General features: G+C 38.5%; 1 protein-coding gene across 3 annotated transcripts; it reads right to left on the bottom strand.

The window, feature by feature from the left end:
• Positions 1-983: 983 nt before the first annotated feature.
• On the bottom strand, positions 984-27524 carry RRM2B (ribonucleotide reductase regulatory TP53 inducible subunit M2B). 3 transcript variants are annotated; one of them, XM_045181507.3, is made up of 9 exons: positions 27283-27524; positions 22849-22991; positions 18152-18268; positions 17232-17365; positions 16720-16814; positions 11997-12130; positions 11049-11153; positions 9759-9872; positions 984-5539 (listed from the first exon to the last, which is right to left on the bottom strand). In XM_045181507.3, the coding sequence occupies exons 2-9, from the start codon at positions 22888-22890 to the stop codon at positions 5387-5389; spliced, it is 894 nt and encodes a 297-aa protein (XP_045037442.1). In that variant the 5' UTR covers positions 22891-22991; positions 27283-27524; the 3' UTR covers positions 984-5386. The 3 variants fall into 3 exon arrangements, with proteins under 3 accessions (XP_045037442.1, XP_045037441.1, XP_024427909.1); XM_045181506.2 differs by lacking the exon at positions 27283-27524 and adding an exon at positions 27087-27256 and having other exon boundaries at positions 22849-23004; XM_024572141.4 differs by having other exon boundaries at positions 985-5539; positions 22849-23004.
• Positions 27525-27541: the final 17 nt, after the last annotated feature.

The following is a 27541-nucleotide window of genomic DNA, read 5'->3' as shown; positions in this document are numbered from 1 at the left end:
CTTTTAAAACAAAGATACACAGATTTCACTTCTGTACCACGTGTGTAGATGCTGCTGGGTATGAGTTCCTCCACTGGCTACTGATTCACTCAACGCAGTTCAGACACGGAAGACCTGATCAGAGGACTAAACTGGCTCACTCGGCACATCAGCGGCTTCCTTTGTCACTGAAAATCAGTTAGCGACATTTCACCTTCAGCTTAATCTGCACAGACGCAATTTGGGAATTCTATGACACTGATGGTAGCCCCTGCATTCACGAAGAAATACTCTTACTTTAAAAGGACATACACAAATGATGTAGCTATGGCACAGTTTATTGCAACATACAAATGTAAAATGCAAGATTCTGATAATCAAATAATTTATTTTTTAAATCTGCAACACTATCTTTCTCCATAATCACTTTTTTTCATTGAAATTTTAGTCTGCCTCCAAATAAAATCCTCGCTTTGAATTCTATGGTGCACTGCAGGCAGGCCACGCTGCCAGTTATTACTGGGGCAGCAAATGGCCCGTCAGTGACCCGGAGGGCTTGGAAAATGCGTGAATTCATATTTTTAGAGCTGATATGAGCAGTTTTCCTTTTGAAATCAGCCCGGGACATCCCAAACAGTCTAAACTCTAAAGGGATTGTCACGGCACTTGATTCGATGTTCAGAATGCCTCAGAAATGTATTCAATGTTGTGGTTTGTGGGTCCTCCCAAAGGTTTGTTGTTAACATGCAAGCAAAGCATATGAAACAATATTATCTTAATGATGGCTGCCAAGTATTACAACTTAATAATAAAATCAAATCACAAAACTTTCTCTTGCAGAGCTTTATAAAAGATATAAAACTAAAAACATCAACCATCATTGAATATTCCAATTTTCCTACAGTACAGTTTCCCACATCTTTATCACTAGTGAATAGTTTAAGGAAAATCAAGAGATAAAAACATTTAAATCTTTGAACTGCTTTACTGTACGACCTTCACAAAAACACAAAAATGGTCAGACTTTTTTCCCACTGGAGCTTAAAAGATCAGAAAGATTTACTAGTAATTTACAGTAAGCATTGAACTCTTTCTGAGTCATCTGTGGGTCACAGGCCCCGGGACCAGTGCTGTGGTATCTCCTAGGGGGCCAAAGGAACTTCTGACACTCTCAATCCTTTTACAATATAATGGAATGAGTCAACTTACCACAACAAAATTCCAGGCATTATCAGGAAAAACAAGTAAATTGATGCCTAGTTCTATTGTCCTAGAAAAGGGAGGGTGTCGCTTATTTGAAAATACAGCTAAGTACATTCTTATCTATGATTACTTACATTCATATCCTGAAAAGATCTATTACTCGGACAAATCCAGTGGTACGCCATTTACCATAAAACGAAGTTCTTACAATGAGCATGAGTAATTTATCTTTTTCATATAATAAAAGAATGTATCGGATCTTCATTTGTGTTCCAAACATTAAGAAAGAAAATTAAATTAAAAATCCAAAGCCCAGAAAGCTTTGAATAAAAGACCCACGCATAGCTCTGCTCCTCAGCACATCAACTTCTGCAAGGACACGGTATTTTTATTGACTTTGAAATGTTTATTCTTTAAAAAATTAGTTGCTTTTCCTACAGCTCTAAAAAGCTCTTAATGTTTCATTGGCAATGGAATATAATGGAATTTTACAACATACAGCGTTACCTTTGCCTAAGAAACAGTATTTACTGTGTGTACATAGTTCACTGACAAGATTTTCTACCATCTAGCACTCTAATTAATTGGTAAAATTAGCTGTCTCAAAAGCGTTAGTACAGATTTCCAAAGACAGAGGACAAAAGATACACACACACACGTGCACACACACACATACCTGCAGGCGTGCACCCAACCTTCTGTGGCTCAAAACACAGTATCACAGCCCTACCCGCACAGAACTTGCGATACAATTGCAGGTACGATTGCAAGTAGATTGCAATACCATTGTAACTGCCAAATACGATTCAGTGATAAGAAAAATCCCTTCAGTTATTAGTCCAATTGAAGTACTGCTTTAGTTTAACTATATATCAAAAATTACTTAACCTTTTGCTATTCCAAATATATTTAATGCTCATTTTTTAAAGGTGAGCTGTCCCTCCCCACTACCCAATATAACTGCATTGTATCTTTGAAATTAAGCAGAAAAACAAACAAAAACCCAGTGCTGGTGACAAATATAGGAGTTCCCTCTTCATTGTTGGCAAAGACTGAAACCAATTCTCAGGTCCACGGAGAGCTCGAAATTCACCTATTTTCAAAGACTTGTTTGCAAACTACGCAGCCACTGTGTTGTCTCTCCTACATTCACAGTCTGCAAACTCCCTGCCCCCACCCCCTGCGTTCTACCACGAGGAGGAAATCCCTGGGTGGGGGCGATCCCTGCCACGTGGCAAACAAGACCTCCGGGGCCTCTGCAACCTAAGCAGACAGTTTGGACAAAGTGGGATTCCAAATGTTTCAGCATTTAATCTTTCTTCAGCCCAGGCTGGTCTCCGTTCTCTACTGTCATCACAAGAAACATTATTAAAGAAGGACTTAGTGTTGTCATGATAGCAATTAGGGCCGAGTGGGTCTTCTCCATCTGCATTTCCTTCACTGTTAATCAGCTCCTGCCAACAATCACTTTTCTAACGAACAAATGAAAAACAAAATAGCAAAAGAAGCAGAAAACTTTGGATGTCCCAAAATAAGAGAACTGTAAAGATTTCATATGTAAAGACATGACTGGAGTAAGCTTATATTGTAATAATAATTGTTTATTGTTGCATATGATTGGACAGCAGAACAGCCCTGTTGGAACACACCGAATCAAGGTGTCTTTCCAAATCCTTCCAAGATACGATTCTATGTACTACATTGAAACATTTTTAATACATGCAGTATATCACAGAACTACCAGTTTTTATATTCCTAAGTAAACTTAACTTTAACTACTATAGCAATGATTTAAATACACGTGTTGTTAAAAAATTATAAACATACTCTGAATTTTTTTCTTTACCTGCAAGATAATATTAAAAAGAAATTCCATAACTTCTTGATTCCTTAAAAACTAAGAGCCAAAATATTAAACATAATAAATAAATATGCAACCTGGAGGCCTGGAAAAGAGTATAGAATATTGAATACAATACACCAGTGTATATAAAAATCCAGTATTTGGGTATTAAAATGGTTTTATCTCAGTCCAGTTAGGTTAACTGCTACTGTGACTAAACTTCATATCAAGGCACAGGTCATTAAATTTGGATTCCAAACAAAGGAGACGTGGGCTGTAAATGCAGACAGTGTTTCTTTCATTCCGATGTCATTACAGAGGTTATCAATTTTAAACGTTACGTTTTTGTACGGCAGTAGATACATTTCTTTAAATATATTACCTGATTATAGTTAAAATGTTTGTGATTCTTTGAGACTTTAATTAATGTATATGACAATTAAAATATATGATACTTTAGGGAGGAAATAGGCAAAGTCAAATCACGGTGGCTGACAAAACACTAAATACAAGAAATGGGATACCCTGTAAGAAACTGCACTGTAGGGACAGCAACTACGAAGAGTTCTTGGCCAAGCCGCTGAACGTCTCTGAGCCCTACTCTTCCTGGCGGCGAAACGCCGATACTAACCGCCCCGTCAGGCTCAGAGAGCTGATGTAAGATGAACTGGGCTGGTGATGTGAAAACACACGGCAAACTAAGCACTAAACAAATGACTGACAGCATCGCAGGCCAACCGTCTCATTTGTGACATCCGAACAAATAAGGTTATAGTCATTTCCTTTTGCATCCACTTGAGAATTTCCTGTTTTAATCCATTAGATAGTTGTGGCATAAGTGGAGCAGAAATGTATACAAAGAGAAAACCTCTAAAGTTTAACTTCCAGAATTTTATAAAGTCGCATGCTGGGAGTGGGGGGCCCCACTGCTTTCTGGGGCTCAGGCTACCTCTTGACACCTCCTTACAATAAAGAGGGCAGACTTCTCAGAGGCCGCGGCTCCTGGCCTTCCCTCAGTCTCCTGCAGAGACCTCCGTCTCCCGCACCGTCTGTCTCCGTGCGGCATGCCCAGTCCCATTAAAAGAACTACATCTCACAACAGCACAAAGCAGCGATAAGAAGATTAAGGAAACACACCTGAGCCCAATCACAGTACCTCCCTCAGCTGGGCACAGATTTGACATGGTTTCACAACCCCACCAGGTTCTCCGTGGCTTAGTCCGCAAGCCCTTCTTCTATGTACGAATGGTTCTAGACCAGCTCTTCCCAAACTATGTTCTGAAGACCACTAGGCAGGTTAGATGTTAACACATGGAAAGCAGATCTGTGTTAAGTTTGGAATACGCAGGGGGAAACAAGTTTACGTACTGTACAGTGTCTCAGTCTCTGACGTACTGACTGAACACTGTGAAGAGAAATAGACGATACAGCATTTCCCAAACTCATTAGACCACAGAACCTCCTTTCTCCACAAAACATCTCGAGAGGCTAATAGCTCTTAGAATATTCTTTGGGAAATGCTATTCTAGCTTGTTCACCTGGTTTTAAACCTCCCAGGGTTACATCTGGTAATAGTTACCTTTTTTAATTTCTGAAGGGGCAGAAGCATTTTGTTCACAAGGCAAACTGCCACAGTAACCTCCTGGATTCCACTCCGTAAGTATCCTGCCCAAAGCAACTAAGAACTAATCTTCCTTTACTACATACTGAGGAATTCAAAGTTGTTACTCTCAAATTAATAAGTAGTACAATTTTTAGGAAATCTTTATATCCTTCCTCAAACACTAAAAGTACGAAGATCTAACTCTAGATCTCAGAATCTAGTTCACAATTGCTTTGAGGTGGAAGCGTTTTATCAAGGTATCACTGTGATTAACGCTATGAATGACAGTAAGTAGTAGTAGTAATAGCAGCGGTGGTGGTGGTGGTGGTGGTACTGACTCAGTACTTATTTCCTGCCTTCATCCTCACGTCCGCTCTATGGATTTAGGACTTCCTATTATACTCATTGTAAAGACAAGTGCACTGAGGTAGAGAGAGATGAACGGACTTGCCAAGCATCACACGAAGTAGGAAGGACAGAATCTCAAACTCCTATCTGACACCGACCCTCAAGCTCTCAATCACTACATAATGCCATCTTCTATTTCAGTAACAAAACAAAAACATTTGGGTCACACTTGTTAAACTGGAAAGTTACAGTGCATTCGTATAAATCCAAATTGATTGACATTTGGTTTTGGATTTCCTCTTGAGCAAACTCCCACTCCCTAAAGGAGATACTGTAAGGTTTGGATTTGTTTTTAAGCAGAGAAGAACAGACTGCTATTTACCAATGACAGGTTTAGATATGGGGAGGTTTCAAAAGTCTGCATCCAAGGTGAAGACGTTATCCGTGGTTTCCGTCATCACTGCAAAACGCTGATACTCTGAAACTCGTTTCTCAAAGAAATTTGTTTTCCCTTCCAAAGAAATGTTTTCCATAAAATCAAAGGGATTTTCTGCATGAAAAACCTGAAAGAAAAAATAGAGGAAATGTTAGTAGGCAGTCTGAGGAAACCAAATTATATCCCACAAGAAGAGCAACAGACAACTAACGCAGAGCTCGGTTCTCCCAACACCCGCCCAGTCAACTTCAGGGTCCCACCGTTCCCTAAGGTCCTGGAGGTGCTTCGGGCTGATGCATTTTCACATGACTAAGATCACCTACTAGCATCCTTAAGAAACTGTACTAGCATCTCTGGTATTCTAAGAAGTAGAAAAGGGGAAAAAAGATTATTTTAGGAAATGAAAGATTTAAAACCAACCACCTAAAATGTTTTCACAGTTTGAGAAGTTTAATACACCATAGACATTACAGGTATTTCTCACAGGTATTACCAACAGGTAGTCACCTATACATGACACTACAAATTATTAAATTGCCAACAATGTAGTGTAGACCTAAGTATTTCTTAGTTCGTAAAAGAACACATAGTCACATCGGTTAAGAGACCATGATGAGGTAAGGCAGAATAAATTCTATCGATAGTGACCCCAAAAGTGGGACATATGTTGACAAGAAGCTTTGTCACTGCTTCTTAATTCAAGAAGCAGATTTGGGGATATAGCTTGATGGAAACTGAGACATTTTAATCATTCATGAGGTTCAATAAAAGAAGATTTTTTTTAAATAGGAGAATTCCAGCAGAAATTATGAACACCGCAGATAAAAATATATTCAAATAACTCAATTAAAAATGGGCAAAGAATGTGAGTAGACAAATAGACATTTCTCTAAAGAAAATACACAAAAAGCCAATAAGCATGGGAAAAGATGCTAAAAATCATTATCCACTAGGTAAACACAAATCAAGACCACAATAAGACACCATGTCACACACATTAGGGTGGCAATAATGGGGGAAACAGACAGCAAGCATTGGCGAGGGTGTCGACAAACTGGAACTCTCATATACTGCTGGTGTTAGTGGAAAATGGTACAGTCGCTTTAGAAAATAAACTGACAGTCCCTCTAAAGATTAAAAGTGGAGTTAGTATATGACCCAGCAAAAAGCGCATTTGGTTTTTTCCTGTAAGATGGTTCTAGTAGTGCTTAGTTGTCTTTACCTTGATCCGAAACAATTTTGTTAGACTGTATTGTGACAGCTGTCATATCAATGTGCATTTAAAAAAAACTCGTCAAAATTGGTGAAGTTATGTGTAGCCATTTTAATATTAAAGATGGAAGAAAATAAGCAACATTTTTAGCATATTATGTTTTGTTATTTCACGAAAGATAAAAATGCAACTGAAATGCAAAAAAAAGATTTGTGCAGTGTATGGAGAAGGTGCTGTGACTGATTGAATGTGTCAAAAGAGTTTTGCGAAGTTTCGTGCTGGAGATTTCTCACTGGACAATGCTCCATGGTCGGGTAGACCAGCTGAAGTTGAGAGCAATCAAATTGAGACATTAATTGAGAACAATCAACATTATACCATGTGGGAGATAGCTGAAATACTCAAAATATCCAAATCAATAAAGTTACTGGTGAAAATGAAAAGTGTCTTTTATTTTATGGAAAAAACTAAATAAGCTTTTTGGCCAACTTAATACATATCCAAGAGAAATGAAAACATATGTCCGTACAAAAACGTACATGTATCTGTTCATATCAGCATTATTCAAAATAGTCACAAAGTGAAACCACTCCAATGTCTACCAACCCATAAATGGCTAAACCAAACTGGGTATAGCCATGTAAAGGACTATTATTTGGCCATACAAAAGGAATAAAGTACTGATACAGGCTATAATACATTTGAATCTTTAAAACATTATACTATGTTAAGAAGCCAAACACAAAATACCATATTCTCTATGACTCCAGTTATGTGAAATGGGATATACAGAACAGGCAAATCTAAAGAGACAGAAGTTAGATTAGAGGTGCCTAGGGCCAAGGTGGGGGCAGGGGAAAGAGATGTGACTGGTTGCTAATGGGTACAGAGTTTCTTTGTGGGGCTACAAAAACAATGTTCTACAATAGACTGTTGTGATAATTGTATAACACTGTGAATATGCTAAAAACCACTGAATGGTACATTTATTAATAGGTGAATTGCATACTCTGTGGTCTATCTCTGTGTGTGTGTGTGTGTGTGTGTGTGTTAATTCCAAAAGAAGCCTGGTACGGTCGGGTGGCAGCATCCTGTGAAGTGTCCCCGTCAGGAGCACTGCAGGAGGGAGCGGCCTGAGCTGTCACACAGAGCAGAGTAAGTGGAGGGAGCTCTAGACCCATAGTTACTAGTCACGGATTCACTGGACTTTAAAACCGGTGACCTTCCAAAAAGATCTGATCCAAATCATTCACGGCATGGACAAGATAACCGAGACCAAATTAAATTAAGTGGCTTGTTTTTGACATATTGAAAGCATTCAAATATTTATTGACTAAGTCTAAACTAAAAGAGAAGTTGAAAATATCATCAATGTAGCTACTAATTAGAATTCTGTACAAATGACATCCACTTACTAATTTAAATAATCTCTTATTTTACCAAAAACTGTTACTATAAAACTGTTACCATAAGAATAGTTCTTCTTATAGCTCCTTGAGTTCAAAGTTTAGTTTCTGTATGTTACATTGTCTTGTTTTCTCAATATACTCATTCATGGCTATTAATTTGCCTGGGAGGATCCGTTTGGTTGGATTCTACAAGTTTTGAAATGCAGTCATCCTAATGTCATTTAGTTTATATTTTATATTGGTTTATATTTTCCTTTTTAATCTTGTTTTAAAGGTATTTTTTCAATTTCTAAGACGATGGAACTTTTGGCAATCTTTTATTATGAATTTCTCATTTTAACGCATTAAAATCTAAGAGGTCTGTATAATTTCTACTCTTGGGAATTTATTGAGACATGTTGAAGGCCTGTGAAAAGTGATGTTTTATACTGGGTTTAGATATTCTTCTGCAGGAGGCACATAGGGAAAACTAGACCCAGGAAGCCATAGTTTTCCAGTAAGCCAGAGAACACGGATGTGTGGGTGGGAGGATATGGTGGTGGGATAAAGGATGGGGAGTTCTCTTTGAGGTTTCAGTAAGCAAATTAATTTTCCTCTAACAAACATATTGGTATAACTTGGGGAACAAATACACATTTTTAATACAGTTTATAAATTTAAGAGATCATATTAATACAATTGTAATCTTGATTTCTCTCATTAACTATTGATAAATATAGAGAGGCTCTGGCAACTAAAATAATAAAATACAAATAGTTGATCTTACAAAAAGCTTTCTCTCACCGGACTCCTTCTTTACAGTATTTCTGTGGTTACCGAAATATAAACGCATTACCAAGAAAGGTAACAATTACTCCAGAATCATGGATTTCATGTCTTCTCATTAAATACACTTTATACTTACATTTCCATGCTCAAAAATTAATACCTATAATTTTTAATTACCATGGTGTAGTACATCGTAAAGTTCCATGAATGTTCCGCTTATGTTGAATACAGCATGACCACTCAGTGTGAACTTACGGTATGTCTGACACTGTTCCAAGTGCTTTAAGTACTAGCTCATCAACAATCCTTTGTGGTATTATTATTATTATTATTATTATTATCTCCATTTTATGGATGAGGAAACTGACGTAGAGGATAAGCAACTTGCCTAAGGTCACATAGCTAGAAAGTGGTGGAACCCAGGGAGTCTGGCTGCAGCCTCCACCTAAGTCATGTGCAAAGCACACCTCTTTATGAAACTCAGGTACATTATCTCTGATAAACAGAACAACAGAAATAACTTAAAGACAACTGAGTTCACAGAAAAGTTAGAACAGCTAATGTCTTCATAATGAATATTTCCTATTTAAAAGTATTAACCCCAAAATTACAACAAAGATATATGGAGATTTTTATGAGGGTAAAACACATATGTACATATTAAGTTCAATTACTTAATAATAATCCTATTTTTAAATAGACTCCTGCAATTCTTATGAAGTAATTTATTGAGCTTATTCTAAGATTTATCAGCCTCCTACTTCTGTTATGAATTTCATTTCAAGTTTCAAAGGATTTTGCAAAGCCTTTCTGTTCACACAAAAAAGGCTATATTGTGGACATTTCCAAAGTAAACTATTATGTTACAAATGCTTTCAGTTCAATTGTAACACTTTAGTGGACTTAGTTGACAAATAACATTTTAACTTAGTAGTAATACATATAAGACACCTTACTTTTGAGAATCCAAGTTCCACAAATAATCTGTCAGCTACAAACTCAATATACTGTTTCATCAAAACGCAGTTCATTCCAATGAGGCCAACGGGCAAGGCTTCTGTTAAAAATTCCTGAGATAAAAACAAAACCAGAATACAGTACAAAGGCAGAACAAGAAATAAGTATGTATCTTCCACATAAAAAGTGGGTTTTAGTTTTATTAATCTTCTAGGTCACTAATCTTGTCCAAGGAAAGTCTAGGTTAAATTCTTTCAACGTGGCAAATAATGTGCATTTGTTTAAAATGTTTGGGGTATTCACTGTTCCCATTTTTTCACATTCTCAAATAGCCAACATAAATTGAAACTAATGATCAAATCACTGGTATTTTTAAAAAGGAGCACATGTAGGACCTGAATTCATATGCCTTTTCTACAGAAAAAAAAAAAAGAGATACTTTGTCCTGAAATATCTAGAAAAAGATTCACCAAAGGAGATCATCGTGGGGAACGTGATCATGGAAGGGTGTTACAAAAAAGAGGAAACACAATTTACAAAGAAAATGAGGAAGAAATAGGGTTGGATTTGCGGGTCGGGGGATAAACTGAACTCCAACTATGCTGAAAGACAGTGGTAAGTGCTAATAGAGGAAAAATAAAACTATTAATCATCTGGATTTAGTTCTCAAAATAATTAAAGATACCAAAATGGATGCCTTTTCCCCCTCCCAATATGAAAAGTATGGCTGTTAGACTATACGGTATTAAATTTTTTTTTAATATTTACTTTTAAACTAGTTCTTTCAAATGATAAAAACACATTCTAAGTGGAGCAGTCAGATCTTCCTAGTCATATATTGTTACATGATGTAAATTAAGTTTTACTGCTCACTAGTTCGTTTATTTATTCATTCCATCAGCATTGGGTGCCTCTTCGAGCTGGACACCCTGCTAGGTTTTTGACAATACAGAACAAACAAGAAACCATCACTGCCCTCCAGTAGCTAACGATCTAAAAATACAAAGCTACAATAATTAAAATAGTTTGTTAGGGCATAAAATTTGACAGGTCAATGAAACAGAAAAACCATTCCTTGAACAGACTTCACATACATAAAATCTTAATATGTAATACCCAAGCACAAGCTGACATAATCACTGAAATACATTATCTATTAGTGCTGTCAGATCGACCATATAAAACCACTGACATTTACTCTGACCTACAAAATGGCAATTTCATTTGGGTCAATCTAATAATATAATGGACAAACTTCAGAGGTGGACCATATAAGCATCCCCGCTTACCTGCTCAATTTCAACAGCATCGACAATGATCTCCCTGACCCTTTTTTCTGAAGGCTTATTTACTAAGTATTGAAACATGAGGCAAGCAAAGTCACAGTGAAGCCCCTAAAACAGGAGAAAAATATCAATGTCAAAAAAAATGTAATCGCTATTTTTGCACACTGATATGTCGGGTATCATATAGAGCAGATTCTAGGAATGCAACACATAACCTCTGGAAGATTCAAGAAGGATCAAGAGGGCCAGGAACTTCTTCTCTTCAAATCTCATTAAAATGCCAATTACAATAACCTGTAGTGAAAATATTTCAGTGCCAGCAAATCTTAGTTCATCAACAGGAAAGAAGAACTAATTAACAATAACAGAAATCTGTAACCAAAGCACTTTGAAAGGAAAACAAAGAAGAGCCAAAATAAAAGTTCATTCATTTTTAATGTCTAAAAAAATTAAGAAGTGATTGGATAGAAGTTAGTGACCCTCAGTGAGATAGGGAAAACAGAAGGAAGAATAAATCCTGGGATAAAGACAATGAGTTTGATTTCTCCTTCCCAGAGAAACCATCTAACATGTACCCCAACACACAGGTTTGGAGCTCAGGAAAGAATATATGGGCTAAAGATAAAGTTTTGGTTGTTATGAGCATCTGGATGGTGGCCAATTCCATGGGACTAAATAAGATCAGCCAGGACGTCACATACAGTGAAAGAAAGAGGCCGTGATGGGAACCTGGAGTATGATATTTAAGGGTGAACAGAAGAGACTAAGCAGAAACAGTAAGAGGCAGGAGGAAAGCACAGTGTCTTAAAAGCCAGGGAGGAAATGACCTCTTATTTTCTTTTACCAGCATTTACCAGGATCCTGTGTCACAGGCATTTTCCAGGGGAAAGAAAAATAAATGAACACCAAATATGAATACAAATATAACTAGGAAAACACTCCATTCCTTACTTCATCTCTGCTGATGAGTTCATTGGAAAAGGTGAGTCCAGGCATGAGACCTCTTTTCTTTAACCAGAATATAGCAGCAAAAGATCCCGAGAAGAAAACTCCTTCCACAGCAGCAAAGGCCACTACCCTTTCCCCTAAGAGACAAAAAATGGTCTCATTTTCTGAAATATGATATACTGCAGACATTTTTAAGCTAATATACACACACTTTATATACATAATTTATAACAATACCACAGCCAATCTGCCAAGAAGTAAAATCAGCAAGTTAGTGCAATAGCCAAGGGTCTTCACAGGAGGAAATCTGCCACCTCTACCTACCACAGCAGTAAGGTATGTCTACTTCACATCCTATGTCAGACACTGAGCTCCTACAGGTCTTGGTATGTAGACAGAGAGCCTTTCACACACCCCCCAAAAAGAGGTGATTTATCTGTGTACCATTTATGCCTGTGAGTGCAGTTAAGTGTGTGTGTGTGTGTGTGTGTGTGTTTCAGAGTAGAGAGTAGAAGACAGCTTTTATGACAAATGTCCCCCTCTTTGTGCCTGGGAGAAGGGAGGTTGCTGAGGTTTATATTTTAGAAATAACATTTCAAAAATCATTGCCCTGCATCTGCAATTAAAGAAAAACAGCCCCGGCTGGTGTGGCTCAGTGGATTGAGCACTGGCCTGCAAACCAAAGGGTCGGGGGTTTGATTCCCAATCAGGGCACATGCCTGGGTTGCGGGCCAGGTCCCCAGTAAGGGGTACATTCCAGCTCAAGATTATAAATACATCTACTGTATAAAATGTCCCATCACATAGGAAAAATACAGTCTTTTGCTAAAGATATAAGGCCCAATTTCAAAGGTTACTTACTGGTAGGCAAGGACTGTGCAGAAGCCCATCCCCTAGAATGAAATGTTGCAGTATATCTGCAACACTATCTTTAGGGGGTGATTATAGGTCTAACCTGAAAGAACATCATTCTCAGGTCCCTTATGCCACAACATTGCCTGCTCAGGAGGAATATTTATATACTTGCCTGTCCGGGCAGAAAAGGGTTAGTCTATGACACTGCGAAAGGCAGCGGAGTAACCGAACCAGCTACAGACCTGTTTCAGAGTGACATCACAGCTTGCATCCCAGCACTTGTTGCGCCACCAAAAACGCAGTAACAGGCACTTAATAAATATGTCTGATCTCAATCAATGGAAACTATATTAGCACTAGATCAGTGATTTTCAACCTTTTTCATGTCATGGCACACACTAACTAATTACTAAAATTCTGCAGCACACAAGAAAGTATATTTTTTACCAGTCGGACAAAAAATCGGTGTAATTTTGATTCATTCACACTGGACAGCTATTGCTGTGTTGGCTGTTGTCACTGTTTTATTTGACACTCTAAGAAAGTAGAGGTCAGTGCCCTGACTTAATAGACAGGTATTGCATGTTTTAAAAATTCCTGTGGCTCACTGGTTGAAAATCGTTGCACTTGATGATAAAAGACAATGAAAATAAAAGACATCATAGAAATTGGTATAACTCGATGCAAAAACTGAATAAATGTAACTTCCCAAACAAAGGTCATTACAATATTTAATTTCAAAAAGAAGATGACTAAGTTTAAATGTTTCTGGCTGTCTCTAAATAGTACTCTGGTTTGTCCTTGTTCTTTTCCCTGCTTATTATACACAAATCAAATCAGATAGAGCAATTATATAAAATATTTATCTATTATTAGCCCAAAGTACAAGAAAAACTTCTATAATATTTTATTTTTATAGGCACAATTTTAACAGCCACTTTGAAAAAATAGCAGAAAAAATAAAAATTAAATAAGTACTTGAGTATATACTACGTAGAAGGAATTACCAAAACTCTTTAGTGTGGTATATGTTAAATATGCTAAAATTTAATCTTAAAATATATAATAATAATAATCACTATGCTCTGGCAACTCTTTTGAATACGAAAATGGCTCTTTAGACTAGTAATGTTTTTAAGATGGAGGTTTATCATTAGTTAAACATATAGATTATTACTACATTTTCACTTTACTATTAACAAGATAATGAACAGGTACAACTGATACACTTCTCATTGACATAAAGGTGATATCTGATCTGTATGTGAACAAGACTCTTATTTAATACAAACATTGTGAACAAGAGAAACATTGTTATTTTAACTATTCTGTGCATTCATGGGAATGCTAAAGAATGAAAATCATAACAGACATATAGAAGCCTATTCTTTTTGGAGAGGATTGAAGGATTATAATTTACATATTTCCATGGATGAATGTGAACTAAAAAGAGATTTCCAAAACATTTCTTCTAAAAGCTATACTGAGTGTGAAGGCCTCGCGGCTTGTTTTAGAGACAGGGACGTAGGAGATATTTTAATGATGCACCAATCTCGATGATGCTAGGCACTGAGATACACTTTTTGATGTTTGAAATGAAATTTTACTACATATGTTAAGGTTGAATCTATATATTTAATTATTTCAAAGTTCTTTAAAGATTTCTTTAAAATTAAGCAGTGTATCTCAGTTTTTAAGAAACTAAGCAGATATACAATTAAGAATTTTTAGCTCTACAGGAATTGAATCTACTTATATGACTTTTCAAACAACCTAATACTTGTTTAAGGAATACTCTTAGGTTCTCTTTAGCTAAAAGTTAGAAGAGTCCGAATGTGAGAAAAGAACAGTTGCTCTCCTGAGTCCTACTGGGTGCAGAAGTCATCAAGGTCACCTAAATCACTAGCAAAGCCCAAAGCCAGCTTCACCAACCTTTTAAAGGCACGAACGGTGCAGGTGGCACACTTAGTTCACAAAACGGCACTTCCCCAGCTGGTTAACGGAAAGTGCAGGTGTTTGGTGAGGCGAGACAACATTTTCATGTTGCTTTTAGCTCCTCCCCCAAAGAGGAGGGCCATCAATGTGTTCTTCACCTTTTTCTTTTCCCACCACCCATTCCACTCCCTCAGCACCATTTCAGACCATGTTATTTCCTCTGAGCCTCTGACTCAGAACCCTGAATGGAGTTTGCCTTGCAAGTGAGCAATACGAAAGATTTAAATGAAGCCCCTGATGTCACATGGTGACTGCCACCCGCCTCTTTTTCCTTTATTTCCAGGTTGCTTTCTTTGGCAGTGTCACGAAATGCATGCTTTCTGGGAGCCTGTTCTTCATTTTTCCATCAGTACCTGTCCAGCCTGATATTCCCAGTGCATACTGAGCACCTTGGCATTTCCCTTCTTTCTCTAAAGCCAATATTTCTCAAAATGTACCTCTTGAACCACCTGTGAGAGAATCAACTGTAAAAAATGCAGATTCCTCAGTCCCACTGGGGCCTCCTACATGACTCCGAGTTTTTCCACAAAGTCTCAGGTGACAGTTATGCACGTTGAGAATCAGTGCTTTTCGCATTCTCAAAATAAGCTGAAGCAACGCAGACTGTGTCTTCCCAGATACACTATAAGTTTGCCATAGCTTACACTCCATCACTGGTTCTCACTGTGTGCTTCAGAAGTCCCTGTAAACTCACAGGCCAAGGTCTGTGGGGTCAAAACTGTTTTCATAATGATACCAAGGCACTGTCTGTTTGTTTATTTACTACCATTCTCTCATGAGTGGAGAGTGGTGTTTTCCAGATGCTACATGGCTTTTCCCTAATAATCTGAGAAGCCTGGTAAAACATTCCTCCCTTTTCTAACTATATATCTGAATGAGGGTGGATTTTCTTTGTATAATTTAACTAAAACAACATTCTGCAGAATTCAGAAGCAGATATAATTCAGCTGTCTTCTACTTAGTCAGATATTTAAAAGATTTGCAAAAATTAAAAACTATGCCATTCTTCTATTTTTTTTGGAAAAATACAGTGGTTTTTCTTTTCATAAATATATGTTAAACTCTAACAGGTTACTCCCATTTAAAAATGCATTAATAAACATGACATTTCTTGGTTTTAATTTATAATACGGAAATATCAATAACCCACACAAATAAAAAGCACTTTGGGGTACTCAATAACTTTATTTTTATTTTTTTAATTAATTTTTTTTATTGCCAGGCCATGAAAGACAACTACTATATGATCTCAATAATTTTTAAGAGTACAAAGGAGTCCTGAAAACAAAAATGTTGAGACCTGCTTCCCCACCATTTGAATAAATCCAGAAAATATAGACCACCAATTATAAAACAGATAAGAATGAGACAGCTACTTAGAGTTAGTGCAATGAATTATCTGAATATTTTAATTGAATTTTAAAAAGATTTACTGAGCAACTACTATGTGTAAGATACAATGTTAATGTCTTCCTTAAAAAAAGTTACTGGATCTCAACTCATCCAGAAGGGTGAAAAAGAAGCCTGTTCTTGCACTAATCTTTAGTGTTTCAGAAACTATGTATTTGTTCCCTGAAAAATGTAAAGATTTTGACTTGTTTTAAATTCCTAAAAGAAACATTTGTGAAAGCAGATATAAACTGTGGATTGCTTTAAGACTCTCATCAGATTCTATGTAACTGACTTACTTACCTGTTATTATGCACTGACATCTTAACCTTTCAATTTTCAATTTATTAAGCAGAATAGATATAGTTTCAGATTATTTTGATGGTGGTTTCTAATCAATTAGTAGAAAGAATGATCCCACCCAAGGTGCACATTTAGACTCTGACACAGTCACGCAGGCAAATCTGCTGTGCGTGAAGGCACATACCAAAAGTAGACTGCCTGTCTGCTATCCACCGCAAGGCCCAATCAGCTTTTTTCTTAACATATGGCATTGTTTCAATTGCGTTAAATAAAAACTCCCTGTCAAAACAAAAGGGCAAAGTTATTCACTTGTTCTTCTTAATCAGAATACATTTCCACTTGCTAATCAGAGGTAATAATTGCCACGCTATGGTCTGCTATCAGAACTGCAATCTTTCTGTATTTTTGCATGTCTATGAAATGTAGACATGAAAGTAAAATTCAAATTAGTGTTTTGGATCTGATACAAAATTGACTAAATTCAAATATTCAGTTGCAAAACAGAATGCACTCCACAGGTTCTATACAAGTTCTTTTTTTTAAACAAACACATTATTGAGCAATAGAAAACATTATACTCCTAAACTTCTATATTTGAATAATATTTGCCTAACATTTGGTTTTGGAGTAAATTCTGCTCTTAACATAATCAAACAACAGGATAAACCTTTGTAAATAAAGTCCCAGCGGTGATACCTTTTCTTGGGATCCCTGATGTAAGTGTCTATTAGCAAACTGTACATCTCTGAGTGAACATTCTCGATGAGAATTTGGAAGCCATAAAAACAGCGAGCTTCTGGAACCTGCACCTCCTGACTAAACCGCTCCACCTATGAAAATAAAGTAAACAAATATATCCACTTCTGTGGGCTCTCATTGAACACTATACATCAGAATCTAGACAGCAGAATTATCGATTAAAAATTGCCTGTCATGCCACAAACAGATCAGAAAGACCTTATGGATGATTTTAAATGATATCGCCTACTCATCAACCCTCCACAATAAATTAGTTGCATAATGTATTATTAAACAGTGAAATGAATTGGCCTGTTAGGTAGAGAAACAGACTATAGCACCAAATAAATTGTAGAACATAAACAAAAAATATTATACTTTATAGAACTGACCTGATGTCATTTTGTTTTTCTGACAGTAGACAATAAATTTGCTACTGAAACCCCTTCCAGTTCGTGAGGAAAGTTCGTCTCTTTCTAGTCTCTTTAAGAAGAAAGTAGGCCTCCTGGCCGACCACAACACAGGTTTAAATATGGGGAGCCAGAACCCAGGGCACTATTACAGAGCTTCAGAAGGGCTACTAAGGTGCAAGTTCTTTATTAGGATTCATATCTAAGGGGGAAAATCAAACTCATGTTTATGCATTTTAAGCAATTTTGATTGGTACTATATGCTTGATTTAATGATATTTCGCTGGTCAAACAATAGAAAGGTACCATTTCCTCTGACACTTCATCAGAAAAACATATTCAAGAAATAAGCTTCATCTAGTTTATTTCCTAGACATAGGTTTTTAGGTTCAGTCTAATTATCTTACTGCCATTATCATCATTTAACTGCTAAATGGAAACAAAAGTTAAAAAAAACAAAAATCTTACCAAATTTTCATTTACAATTCCATCACTGGCTGCAAAAAAGGCCAAGATGTGAGAAATAAAATACTTCTCATCTGATTTAAGCTTGTTCCAGTGAGGGAGATCCTTTGATAAGTCAACCTAAAATAAAAAGGTTTTCAAATTTTTTACTTGAAGTTAAATTCTTCCCAAAACATTTGGAAAACTTTTACCTTAAAGTTAAGGAGGGGCATCGCATTAGCAGTAAAATGCTCACAAAGGAGAAAATGTTAACATCACTGCTACAGGTTGAATGTCTGTATTCACCCCCAACCCTAACTCCGGTGTTGAAAACTAATTTCCAAGATGATGGCGTCTGGAGGTGGAGCCTTCGGGTGATTAGGTCATGAGAGTGGACGCCCAGAGAACCCCACCGCCCTTTCTGCCATGTGAAGTTACTGTGAGAAGAGAGCTGTCTATAAACAGGAAGCAAGCCCTCCCCAGACAGCAAAGCTGCTAGCACCTTGACCTTAGAATTCCCAGCTTCCAGAACTATGAGAAATAAATTTCTGTTGTTGATAAGCCATCCAGTCTAGGGTATTATTTACTGTAGCCTGAACCAAGACAATGACAAAGGAACACAATAAAATTAAAAGATTATAAAGGAAGCTGTCTTCTGGTACATTGAAAACTGGCAAAATGTACTTTCAAAATACTAAAATTAACATAATCTATTCTCATCACAAAAAAGAAATGGTAATTATGTGTCGGGATACAGGTGTTAGTTAATGCTATGGTGGTAATCATTTTTTGCAATGTATGTATCATGTATAACTGTATCAAATCAATACATTGTACACTTCAAACTCACAACATTATATGTCAATATCAGTAAAGCCAGGGAAGCCCTAGCTGGTGTGGCTCAGTGGATTAAGTACAGGCCTGGGAATCAAAGGGTCATCAATTTGATTCCCAGTCAGGGCACATGCCTGGGTTGTGGGCCAGGTCCCCAGTAGGGGGTGTGAGAGAGGCATCCACACATCGATGTTTCTCTTCCTCTCTTTCTCCTCCCTTCCCCTCTAAAAATAAATAAATAAAATCTTTAAAAAACATAAAATAAAATAAAGCCGGGGAAAAACACAATCTAGTGGCACAAGGAGGAAAGGGCAAGAGGCAGAAGAACGACTAGACACTGGCCAAGAAGGAACTGAGGTGAATGAACGAATGATTTGCAGCAACCACTGCTTTAACATCTTATATAACAAATTACATAACAGTATAGTGTTAGATAATTTGACGCCTGTTAAACAGTTATAGCTGCTACTTTACTGCAAGCTAATATGCCTTCATATCCAGAAAGTAAATGCAGGCAGGTAACAAACCTGGGTTTTAAAGCAATTTATAGGCATGCCATCCTCTGAGAATGGAACTGTTTTTGAAAATGGTTGTTAGAAGCAGTCCTTGGAATTAACAGAGAGATGAACTCTAAAACTTGGTGGAATCTACAACTCAAAAATAGTCTTTAAATGTACCTTGTAAATGCCATTTCATTTCTGGAAGATCTCTTAAGTATGTTTCACAGTAACCTCATAAACATTGAAATGTGCAGTTCTCCTTTGGCCTTCTTTTATTTATCCTACAAAAACCAAATCTCTCTGACCACTCTAAAAAGGACTGGTTCATTCTTTTAATCATTTGTGTTCTTTTCTAAAATCCTTTCCCTCCCTATTTTATCCTTTCAGTGTTTACCGAGCAACTCTTCACAAACTTAAGGGGTTCGTTACTTGGCGTGTTGTGGTCAAGAATGAGAAGTGGCTGTCATTGGGTATTTTTACTTACTTGCAACATGTACAGAGGACAGGCGATTCATAGCCCAAGCTCTGTCTCTTGAAAGGGAGGCTTAGTCCTTGCTTATACACACTGTTTGGTTAATTACACATTGGTATCTTCTTTGCAGGTGGCTACACTCATCGTGTTGGGTACACTTACCATGCTGGGTACCTGTCAAGCTCATCCTCTTTACAGATGCATCTGCAAAGCACTGTGCTACATTTTACATTAGTATGAATAGCATTTAGTAAGAACTGCCCAGTCCTCTGCAACACTACTACATGCCAAACACCGTGCTTAGTGTTGGGGACACAACGGGGCAGGAAGGGGTAAATATCTGTATATATCTTTTAAAATACGCAAGCTAAAAATCAGGTCCTATATTATTTAGAGCTCAACTACGGTTCAACTGAAGGACATCTTCCTGGTTTTTAGGTACTATACTCTTGATATTCAATGTTAATATTACAATATGTTCACTTACATATTATACTAATCTCTTCAAACACTCGGCTTTCAAAAGGTCCTATAAATTTTATTCATATTACATTGGTTATTTTCCATTCTCAGTGTAAACCTTTCTGTCCAGCTTTATCCGATTTGAGTAAATTCTCCAATTTACTATCTAAATATTGATTCCAAACTACTAGTTATCAGAATCCCCTAGGTAGCTTTCAAAAAAAACAAAAACGGCCCTGGCTGGTGTTGCTCAGTGGATAGAGCACCAGCCTGTGAACCAAAGGGTCACCAGTTCGATTCCTGGTCAGGGTGTGTGCCTGGGTTGCAGTCCAGGCCCCCAGTAGGGGGCGTGTGAGAGGCAACCACACAAAACCCCAGAACTTTGTCTTTTGAATCAAGGTTCCTGATGACCAGCCATATTTAGGAATAAAGCTAAACCACTGATAAAACAATGTCTGAAGCTGACAAATTAAAACTGACTAATTTGTTTAAATGCAAAATATGTGGAACTAAATGTGTTTGGCTTCCCTTCAAAATATGTATTTGAATCTTCCTATAAACTGCCCACAAAATACATATCAACCTGTATATTACAGGGTGGTTTACAATTATTCACAGGGAAAATAATACCATAATTAATAAATAATAATACAATACACTGTGTTTCATGTACTCACAACTGTAAACCCACTTTCGCCCCATCCTGTATAATTTTTCAAATTACTGTTTCTTAGTCATAATACAACTTATATTACATTTACTAAAAGATGCATATAATTTTCAAATGAATTTCAAGAAACCCAAGCATCACAAGTGCCTTTTTAAAGTGATAAATGAAAAAGTCACCTGTACACTCCCTTTGTTCTCTTAACTCTATCTAACGAAAACCTTTCTAACAACCACAGGCACCCTGCCTGGTGTGGCTCAGTGGATTGAGTGCCAGCTGGCAAATTGAAAGGTCTCCGCTTCGATTACTAATCAGGGTACATGCCTGGGTTGTGGGCTGGGTTCCCAGTTGGGTGTGTGCAAGAGGCAACTGATAGATGTGTCTCTTGCATATCGATGTTTCTCTCCCTCTCTTTCTCCCTCCCTTAGCCCCTCTCTAAAAATAAATAAAATCTAAACAAAACCACAGACAGTTAGTGACAGTCAGGTGTGCCAAGCACTATGACCCAATTTGAAAATGCTGGGGTTTTGTTTTGTTTTGCTCCATATGCTAAATACAACGAAGATGTTAACAATATAACAACACAATAAAACAAAGTTGGGTAAGTGGGTAAAATTTGTAATAGAAGCTTCAAAAATTTGTGCTTCTGATTTCTAGTGCAAATTTCCCCCAGTCTGGGTAAAATAATAGCTTACATGTATTTGGTGCTTCTAAGCGCCAAGTAATATTCTAAATATAGCCTTAATCTCATTGACAAGATTTATCTCATTAATCCTCATAACAACCCATTGAAACAGGTACTGTTAGCTCAATATACCGATGAGATGACACAGAGAGGTTAAGCAACTTATGCAGTTCCACAGTCAGTAAGTGGCAGACCCAGGACTTGCGCCCAGGCAGCTACTCCAGGTCCTGTATTCTTAACTGCACACATTTACATGCATAGAATCAATCTCAAGAAAAAAATAAATAGACATATAGGCCCAAATATATCTGCCTAGATAGATAGATAGATAGATAAATAGATAGAAAGATAGATAGATAGATAGATAGACAGACACATACACAGAGAGCAAGAGTGCTATGCGGGTATCAATCATCCATCATGTTAAAAACCGACAACAATGGCGATCTGTGTGTTCCGTGAGACTACAGAGCAACAACTTACATGACAAGTGTCCTTACCAAGCCAGCAAGTATTTTCTAATTTGTTGAGTTCAAGTCATTCCCTAAGGTGGAAAGTGCCACACTAACAGAAAGCATTCTCCAGATGTCCTGTCTGTCGGGGCAGCTGTGCCAGGTTTGCTGTGGCTGAGGGCAGGGCCAGCCCGGGAGGAGCTCAGAAGTGAGAGCCCCGTCCGGCAGTGGGACAGCTCCTTCTGTACAATCTCAGATGAAGGCAGGGTCCCTAAGGCTTTCACTTTCATTTTATGGCTCTAGCTGCAATTTTACTTATTCTGCTGACAATAAGTGAAGATTAGTTTCATTTAGTCACAGCAAACCAAAAGTCTGTTTAAAACTAGAAAATGTCCTAAAATATATTGGAAGTAAAAATCTGGCAGACTGAGATACCATTTTTGCGGTAGGAAACCTGTATAGACATCAATCTAAACACCAAACATTGGCAAACGCTGTATTTAATCTCAGTAATGTCAAACATTATCTTATACAAGTGATCTTACACAGTGTATCTCACAATGTAAGTTAAAGTTCTTCAATGTCCTGTAACAGAAAAGTGAACGCTGCACTACAGAGCAGGACTGCTGATGAAGGGGACACCACTGACCTCTTCCGCTGTCCAGAAGGACGCCTGTGCCTGTTTATACATTTTCCAAATGTCAGGGTACTGGATAGGAAAGATGACAAACCGGCGAGAGCTCTTCTTTAGGAGTGGTTCTTCGCTTGACTTCGCTTCATTCTCGTTGGGATCTGAAGACAATCTCTTTGAAAATTAAAAGTACAAACACCCATTTTATGCAGACATTTCCTCTTTATTCATAACTGAACACACATCTGGGGGTGATGAGGGAAGCGGTAGGTCTGGGAGCCAGTCTGCTTGCATCCTCACTGCCCCTGCGAGCTGGTTAATGGGGTTTGGCTACCTGCGCGACTTCTCCGAGGCTCAGCTTCCAGATCAATAAAATAGTATCTACCTCATAGGTGATCATCAAATTAATTTTGATGACTAAAAGTGCTTTAAACAGAACCTGGCACATAATAAACACTGAACAAATTATTGTCATTAATGCTGCTTTGAGGATAAGCACAAAATTCAACCCATAAATGTCACAGTGGGAAAATTTCTAAGTTTATGAATAAAAAGTCCCCTTTGTTCCTCTCTCAGAGACAGAATGCTGGCACAAATAGGCTACTGTTAAAACCTTTTATTCTTTTTAGTTTAATGTTTTCTTTTCTAATATTAACTGAAACATAATAATACTTATCTGAAAACTCCGTACCAACAGAGCCTTTGTTTCTCTGAAGCTGACGATGTACTAATTTGTTATTGCTAGGTACGTGTTAACATTGCTGCCTTTGGTCTCACTGTGGGCTGCCTCAAAGCTTTATGGAATAAAGTGAGAAACACATACCTACATACACACTACTTGGAAACATCCAGCGGACTCTCACGGGGGACAGTGCCTTTTCTTTTTTTTAAATAGTCAGCAAGAGCATCAGAAGAGTTACAAGGCATGAGAATGAGGATATACAAAGTATGTACAAATAGACTACAACATGTAAATCAAGGTTATTGGGATTGTTTCCTTGTGTTCCTGCATTCTTACCATTGTCTCCACCAATCCTCCTGTGAACAGGGATGAAGCTAAGAGGCAAGGCCAGATGAGAGAAAGGCCCACAATCAGAGCCTGAGGCCACACAAGCACAGGTGGGGCTTCCACATTTCACACTTGCTGACTGTCTTTTTTGGTAATTGCTTATATTGAAGGTATGAGCCTCCCCAGCTACAGCACTTAAGCCTCAGGAGTGTAGAAACTAGTTCTTATTTACTGTGATGTTCCCAGAGTACTGTGTCAAGAACATCGTCAATAAGCATTAGCTAAGCAAGTGAATGGGCTGCTAATTTCTTTTTATCCTGGGCTCAGATTACTGGTTGCTGTTAGAAGTTTTTAATTTAACATAAGGCCACAATCCATCAGTGAAATAATCTAATGACCAATCAAGTCAAGCTTTCTCTGAGTGCAAAAGTTTAATTTGAATCAACTCCCCCCACCAACACAAGCCACAACAAGAATAAAAAGTTGCAAACACAAGTCTTTAAAAAGTCGATTTGGTCAATAAAAACGATAATGGGTTCAATTTCAAGATGTCTAGTTGAGAGCTGAAAATACAATACGACAGTAGGCAGAGGCAGTCTCCACTCCCTCCCTAAAGATGCCATCAGCAGTCACCAAAGGGAGAGCGGTGATCATCCAGGGGCATCACAGAGCAGCAGCGGCAGCACGACTGAGGTTGAGCCTAGAGAAAGGGCAGGTGGAAGACAGCAGCCAGCTGAGATTAAAACTGACTGAAGTGGATGTAAAGCAAAGGCAGAAGTGATCTGATTTGGCTAAAGTAAAGGGTCAACAGATGAGACAGAGAGGAATTTGGAACAGGATCTATACCCTGGATATGAAACTAAGAGGTTAGGAATTGCATGAGCCAAAGATTTTCAAACATCTGGGGGGTTGGGAGGCTCACACTCTAATTCTGCGCACTTGCTCCCAACCTCCAGGTGTGGGTATTCATTGTGCCGCACAATTTGAAAATCATTTCTATGGATAGTCATGGAAAGATCCTGATTAGCAATGAACAAGAATAGGGATGGCATAAGGAAGATTAATCAGACATCCATGAATAAGAAAAGAAAAAAAAAAACCCTAGATTTTGGTAGTAGCTATGGTGTCAAGTTAGAGGTGGAAAGGACAACCTGAGTTAAGATATGGCAGTTAGCATGAAAGCTGCTTGAACAGGACTTTGCCAGTCTGAGGAGCTGGGCATTTTTTGGTGGGCATTGAGACCCTTTTGGCAGTTTTTACTTGGACGGAGTGACACAGAGGCACGGGTTTAATGATGGGTTGATTGGGCAGTGGTAAACAGGATAGGAGAGCGGGTAAGACTGCAGGGAGAAAGGCAACGAAGTGGTAGCTGCAGCTGTGAAGTGATGAGGATCTAAAATAAAGTTTCACTGAGGCAATGCTTGGCAACATTCTGCTGTCTCTTCCAGAATAGTGCCGCTAGTTTCCACCTGCCTGTTTCTGCTCACCTGGTCCCCAGAGGTGCCTGGACATGCTAGTGCACCCACCTAAGACAAGATTCTCTAGCTCGCACTCACCTGGCCCTGACCTAGGATGGCATTCTACCAGGCCCCTCCCTTCCATCCACCCAAATTCCACCACTTTCATTTGCCTTCACCTTTCTTCTACCGCTCAGGTGTAGTAAAATATTTAGATTCTGTCATGGCCATACTAGTTGTAGGTATTGTTTTCATTTTCACTGTTCTATTCCCATCAAATCTGACAAAACAGATAGAATATTAGCCCAGGAGCAAGAACTTAGTTTTAAACCTTGTTCCCTTACTGAGTCATGTGGTCTTGGGCACGTCACTTAATCTGTTCTGGCGTGAACTTTTTTATTTTAAAAACAGAGACTATCAATTAGATAGTTAGCTTTGAGAAATAAATGAAAGCTATGGACCCCTTTCTTAGAGGAGATTCAGGCCTACACATGAAAAGTCTTCAAACTTCAGGAGATTTATAAACCTCTTTCAAAGCCCATTTATAAACCCTCTAAGGCAGTGTTCTGAAAATATGTGGGCCAGGATGACCTGAAGTGCTTGTTAAAAATCAGTCTCAGACCCATCTCAAGAGATTTTGATTCACCATCGAAACTGATGACCGGGTGCAGGCCCCAATAATTTACATCCTTTACAAAATACTGCAGGTGATTCTGGTGCAGGTGGCCCATGATGCACCATCACATCTAGAGAAACAAAGTACATAAGGCATCCTTGGCATCAGAAGAGATGCTCACTAAAATTAATTCTAGACCTAAAGTCCTGCCTCTGTCTCTGTGGGTGGGTATCACTGAGGTAGGAATAATACATAAAAGTTAATTTCGAGGCTTCGTGCCTGCCTGACTGCTGGGACCATTAACACAAAAGGAAAAATCTGAGTTGTCTCATTCACGTGGGGAAATCAGTACTAAAGGTATTTGTTTCCATATGGGAAGAAAAAGTTGGAGGGATGCTAACAATTTGTTAATTAGTTACTAAATGTTTACAAAATCAAAATAAAATAAAATCACAAATCAGAAATCTACAACTTTCTAAAGAAATGTAGGGTTAAGCATGTCTCTGTGAGCTGAAACTATTAAATCAAAGAAACCACATAGTAACAGATTCAAAGGAAACACAAATACGTTTTTGGAAAATAACAAAGTATGAAAAGTATGGAACAACAATTTGAACTACCCTACAACACTCCCGTCTAATAAATCCCGGTTTCTTTACTGTTATGTACTTCTATTAATATAGAAGCAGAGAGGATGAATATGTTAAGTTTTATGAAGCATCCAGAAGTTACGTAGTACTTTACATAAGTATTTTACTTAATCCTCTGTGAGCGCGGATTCACTTCCACTGTATAAAAGCAGCAAGTGACACCCCAAAGAATCACAACTAGTTACGTAATCTCGTATGAGCAAAACTGGCCTCCTGAACTGGTTGTTTTGATTGTTATGAAGATTTCCCGTCACCCTTCTACGGATCATCTCCACCCCACTGGTGTGTCATTTTCCACCGGCGTCATCCAGTTCCTTCGAACCACCGCAGACATGACATGCATTTCCCCGCTAGGTCCACCAGCCGTCGTTCCTTGCCTGAATTTCCCGGGACAGGGCTCCAGAAAAGGGAAGGATGGGAGGAGAACCAAAGAGGGAGTGCGCCTCGCCCCGGCCCGAAGCCTCAGAGCGTTGCCTTCGGCCCCGGTGCAGAGCAATGGAGCAGAAACCCGGCTCCCACCTTACCCGTCCCGGGGGACGGCCTCTTGGGCGCTTGAAACCAGGCTCTGGCCAGGGATCCAGGCCGGGCCCGCACGGGGTTTACAATGACAAGAGGGAAATTTTCCTACAGCGGTCCTGCACCTTGCAAGTCTCCAACGCAACCTGCAATCTAGAGGCTAGGCTGACTGAGTGACCCAGGAGAAAGCGGCAGCACGTTTACCTCCTCCAGCTCCGCCCTGGCCTCTTCCGGCCTCTCGGGGTCGCCCATCGCGCAGACTCCGCCAGAGCTACGGCAGCTGAGGGAGCCGAGTGCTGCAGGCCACCTCCAACTAGAACTGGACTCAGGTGGCCCGTAGAGCTGCAGAAAACGCCCCCAACCCCCAGCTGCAGAGGCCCCTCCCACGCCGGCGCCCCGCCTCGCCCCACTGCACCGCCCCTGCTTTCGCGTCGGCCAGTGAGGGGCTCTCGCTGCGTAGGCC

This window comes from Desmodus rotundus, chromosome 8, assembly GCF_022682495.2.
Source record: "Desmodus rotundus isolate HL8 chromosome 8, HLdesRot8A.1, whole genome shotgun sequence".
NCBI lineage: Eukaryota > Metazoa > Chordata > Mammalia > Chiroptera > Phyllostomidae > Desmodus > Desmodus rotundus.
Note: the sequence above shows the minus strand (reverse complement) of the source record. Positions and strands in the feature narration are given on the sequence as shown.

Excerpts from the sequence above, each read along its gene's own strand:
- RRM2B (XM_024572141.4), bottom strand. The coding sequence starts at position 27,330 with ATGGGCGACCCCGAGAGGCCGGAAGAGGCCAGGGCGGAGCTGGAGGAG. Across the intron at positions 11,154-11,996 it reads AACTCATCAGCAGAGATGAA|GGGCTTCACTGTGACTTTGC; the intron begins GTAAGGAATGGA and ends CTCCTGTTTTAG. Across the intron at positions 9,873-11,048 it reads ATGCTGTTGAAATTGAGCAG|GAATTTTTAACAGAAGCCTT; the intron begins GTAAGCGGGGAT and ends TTTTTATCTCAG.